This window comes from Triticum aestivum, chromosome 2A (assembly GCF_018294505.1).
Source record: "Triticum aestivum cultivar Chinese Spring chromosome 2A, IWGSC CS RefSeq v2.1, whole genome shotgun sequence".
Taxonomy (NCBI): domain Eukaryota; kingdom Viridiplantae; phylum Streptophyta; class Magnoliopsida; order Poales; family Poaceae; genus Triticum; species Triticum aestivum.
The window spans coordinates 775,548,664-775,553,663 of NC_057797.1; the positions used below are offsets into that span (position 1 = coordinate 775,548,664).

General features: G+C 45.5%; 1 protein-coding gene across 1 annotated transcript; it reads right to left on the reverse strand.

Moving 5' to 3' along the window:
- Positions 1–615: 615 nt before the first annotated feature.
- Positions 616–1,394, reverse strand: LOC123186666 (glutathione S-transferase U20). The gene is made up of 2 exons (XM_044598383.1): positions 1,051–1,394; positions 616–951 (listed from the first exon to the last, which is right to left on the reverse strand). The coding sequence occupies exons 1-2, from the start codon at positions 1,387–1,389 to the stop codon at positions 616–618; spliced, it is 675 nt and encodes a 224-aa protein (XP_044454318.1). The 5' UTR covers positions 1,390–1,394.
- Positions 1,395–5,000: the final 3,606 nt, after the last annotated feature.

The window sequence follows — 5,000 nt, forward strand, 5'->3', positions numbered from 1 at the left end:
TTAACAATATGAACTGTTTATTTATTTATACCCCACTAAGAATATTTTTAATTGTGTTCCAAATATTGGCATCTAGTATTGGTATAAAAGATTTCCATTGGCCAAATAAAAATGAATAGGCACTTCTACTATGGATGGAAATGCAATATTTGGCGAAAGTTTAAATGATGGTCAAGCTTTTTAGAAGCTAGTCAAAGCAAGGTTTATATGTTATTCTTAAAATTATAAACGTGAGCGGAAGAGAAAAAAGTGACTAAATATATGTTGCATGTTTAACATTATTTTAGAAGCTATAGATCTTACATTTTGAAATGGGCTGGTGTATTGCCCTTTTTGACTTTGGGTCAAATGGGTAAAATTACTTGCACTAATTCGATCGAAAATAAGCACATATGTCAGTCTTTTGCTGGTTGGCCAAAAGGTTATACAAGTGCATGCATCCATCGCAGAGTCAAACTCTGTTTCTTTATGACAACGAGAACTTGTGTATGCAAGAAGGTACAAAGAGCTAAAACTTACATACTATTACGGAAAAAAATAATGAAACCAAATATATAGATATACAATAGCGCACTAGATTAACTCAGCCGCACGCAGCTACGGAAGCCGGCTTCGCTACTCAATACCGTACCACTCCTTGTGTAATTGGTACATCTTCGTCTCATCCGGAAGAACAGCTCCGACACTCTCCCTCTCCTTGCACCTCTTCACCCATCGCATGAGGTTGGGGCACTCAACCTCGAGGTCAAACCCTCCATGCTGCTCGTACCCACGAAACATGCTTGAAAATGGGATGAGGACGATATCCAAGAACCCGAATTCTTCGCCCGAAAAATATCCCTTGTCCCCAAGCACCTCCTCCAGGAGTTTGAGTTGCTCGACAAGCTCTTCCTTGGCCACATCTTTCTCCTCGCCCTTGCTCTTCAGGAACCTTGTCTGAGTAGGGAACACCTAATTTCCAGGTCATCCACATAGATTATCTTCCCACAAATTTGGTATGATTTATTAAGTCAAAAAGTTGCAACGATAAGAAATATACCCGCTGCCTACCTTGTGGTCAACGAAGTCGGCCCAGAACCTGGCGTCGGCCCTGCCGGCCGGGTCGCCGGGGAGCAAGCGGCGGGTCTCGCCCGGTGCGCTCCAGACCTCGTCGATGTACTCGAGGATGTTGAGGGAGCCGCAGACCGGACGGCCGCGGTGGATCAGGATGGGCACGGAGCGGTGGACGGGGTTCATGCGCCGCACCAGGTCGCTCCTCACGCCGACGCGGAGGTCCTCCTCGACGTACTCGAACGCCACGCCTAGCTCGCGCAGCGCGATCCGCGCCCGCATGCCGAACCCGTTGGCCCAGAAGTCGACGCACGTCACGGCGCTCTCCCCGGCGTCCATGGCTTTCCTCGGGTATCTGTGGATTCTTCAAGGTAGGTAGGAAGTAGAAGAAGCTTGGGTGGAACTTGTTGCGTGGAGGCATGCAGCAGGACAACTGGGATTTATAGGCGATCTAGGTCCACGCCATGGCATCATGGCTGACGGCTGCATCTCGATTGACAGTGTAGGGTTTGAACTTTCAAGTATTTTTATAGGTATCACGGCCATGCACAGCGTGTTCCATGAGCGCACACTCATACTCTTTTGTTGTTCCACGTTGCGGCCAATCTAGCACTAGCACCAGTTCATCAAAAGTATTTAACAAAAAACTATCACATTTGTGGTTGGCGTCCCGCTGAACTAAAGTTTTCAAAACGTCAACAAAAAACTGCCGAGGGGTTTCTCGTTGCTAAAAACTACCAAAACGTTCGATGTCAGTTTTGCCGACAGGGACGACAGAGCCGTCATTGCATCACGCTTAGGGCTGCTCGGCGTGGAGCGAACAAGCCTCAGCAAGCCCAGCTTGCAGCGGAGTGGAGCACCTGCGCGGGCGGCGAGCACGGGTGCGGCAGTGCTCCCAGCATGGCCGGCCGGCCGACATGACTCGAGATCGTGGCTCGCGGATCGCACGGCCTCCCACCCGGCACCTCTACGGCACATGCAGAGCCATTGGTACACGGAAGACATGTTCGTACACGGACGGCTCGCCGTTTTCTTGTGTTGTTGCTTGAGTTCATGGCGGTGGTTCTCTCGTAAAGGCCCTTAGGTGCCGGTCCAGTAAGCTGCGATGACGAATCAACTCTTTATGGATAAAACGTTTTTGGTACTTTTAAGCAACGGTTGCCAGTCTTCTTCTTCGTTTCGTCAAGCTACCGGTGTCCGCTTTTGTTTCTCTTTCTTCTTCTTGTTTTCTTTGCGTTTGGTTGTGCTGCGGCCCCAACATGCTTGTTTTATTTTGTGGTTGCTTCAATCAACATAACAGGTTTGAGAGAAGCTTTCAAGATGATGTAGCTGAGCACAATTGTCACCCATTAGGCGTTTTTCAATGCATGGGAGCTTAGATGAAGTGTTAAACGCATTATAGAGTTTAGCAACCAAAGTCTACAATGCATAGGTGCTTAGCTTGTTGTGGCTAAACTCACTTCATTTAATGATTTGACACCTAAACTCCTCCATGCATTGGTGGACTTTTTTCATTAAGGCCTTCTTTGGTTTACAGGAATTTCATAGAAATTCTAGAGGATAGGATTCTTATGGGATTTTTTCCTTTAGAGCCCTTTGGTTCATAGGAATGGATTCCTATTCCTACATAGGATTGGTTCCTATCCTCCACATTTCATAGGAAAATAAAAAAGAGCCTAGACTCAATGGAAAAATTCCTTTGGTGTCAACCAAATGACATCTTGTTTCCTATTCCTACTCATAGGATTTGAGATACATGTCATCTCATTTCCTACAAGATTCCTATTCCTATGATAATCCTATCCTATGAACCAAAAGAGGCCTAAGTGTTTTGCCTACGTTCATGCCCTTGGAATTGTTTCCTCTTGAGGTCACCAAACCCATCTCTCCCCTCTTATTTGTCTCGCCACATCAGATTTTTTGTCTACATGACAGCCTTAGCACCTGTACAAGATGGAGCATTGAGAAGGGCCTAATGGATAAAATACAAACCTTTTTTTCAACATGGGATCCAACCCCACCGAGGGTAAAAACCACCAGGATCTTGTTCTCTGTGGCAAAAAATATATATGTGAAGCGACCGAGAAAGAAGGTCGCCAAGGCCTGCGCCGCCGGCACCCAGTTATCGGTTGTGCACTGTCTCTGCCAACATCGGCAGGAGGATAGCGAGAACAATCGATAGAGGAAAGAAGATATAGTGGGTCAAGACATTTGGTACTGCTTTTTATTATTTCTCGATGGAGGTTGTATCGGTGGACCTAGTAATAATTACTCCCTCCGTTTCACAATGTAAGAAATTTTTGCAAGTTGTTTTAGCTTGCAAAAATATCTTATATTGTGGGACAGAGGGAGTACCTTTTAAGCACTTTAGTTCTTCCTTTAAGACTTAGTAGTAATTGGGAGAATTATAGTTGGTTACTCTGATTTCTATTGGTGCTGAGTAGTGCAAAACAATGGATCAATAAATTTCAGGCACAAAGTTATTGAGCTGAATGAGCTACTCTAGGTTACTACCTCTATAGTGGGGAGTAATGTATGTGTGTTGTCATGCAAGACTTCATTTATTAGGTTGTAGACTTATCTTGTCTTGCTATGAGGCCTCTCCCAATGCTTCAACCTGAATCGGTGCTAAGTTTGCCACATAGGAAAAAATCAGACGTGGCTGGTTAATTAAAGAAGAGAGAGAGCGAACCAATAACCCCTGGAAGGAACGACTCCAAGCGCACGACCTTAGGTAGAAAGCAGTTAATTCAATCCCGTGTGAAGCACCGCATCATTTCTCCTATTCTCCTTTTTTCCCTTTTTTTCCCTTTCGACCCGAGCGGCACCCTCGTCTCCTCCTCCTCGCCGTGCGCCGCCACCCCAGCGCAGCCACTTCGTCACCGCGCGGTGCTGCCACACCTCTCAATCGCCGCATCGACCGTCGTTCCGCCTGTTTGTGGAAGCCCAGCTCCGGCGGACCCTCGAGGCTGCATGGACCGCGGGCAGGAGAACGAATTAGAGACACCACTGGCGCCACAAGCTCTGTTCGCCGCCGCCGCTAGCTCAAGGATAATGAATTCTTTTCACAAAAGCAAAGCTGCTAGTTTGTTTCAAAACGTGTGTGTGTTCTGTGTTCAATTTCACCCCGTGCTTGTCTCTCTCCTGTCCATGCTTATATGAGTTTTTTCTCTGCTTCTTGCTAATTGATAGTTTGAACGGTATGTAATTGATAGACTGAACCATAAGATGGAGAGTCTATTCTGCATAGCATGTGATCTGAACCATAGATAATTCATAGTCTGAAGTCTGAGCTAGGGCAATGGAGACTCTGATATAAATAGTAGTATGTGATCTGAACGCCATCGCCTAGTCCCAGACTCTTGCAACTTTGTCATACAAACTACAGTCCATGATCTCTTTTGCACTTCGCCAGCTAGCTAGAACTAAACTGTGCCATAAGAACTAAACAGCTTGCTGAAGATTAATGAATTCCCAGTTGAGAAGGGCATGCTGATCTCGGTATTCCTGAAAAGATATTAACAAGAATCTCTTGCGGGGCAACAACAGTTGGAAATGACCTATATTCCGTAAGTTTAGTAGATAAAACTACTGCATATTTCGCTGCTTACGGCGAAGCTTCTGTTTACTTGTGTTTTTGTTCTTGCACCATTTGTGCTGCCATTAAGTTGAATAAATATATTATGCATTACTAAATATATTTGCTTAATACGTGGCAGAAATAGGCCACAAAGTAACATACCACAAAAGATCCTACGGCTAATTAAATGAAGAGAGCTTAGCTACAGGAAGCTAAGCACTCATGCATTGGGAAGTTTGGTTGCTAAGCTATTTAATATGCTTAGCGCCTCATCTAAACACCTGTGCATTGGAGGCAGCCTGAGTAACATACTATGCTACCACATGCCTCTCTTTTCTCATTAATTACTTGCCACATCCTCTATTTTGCC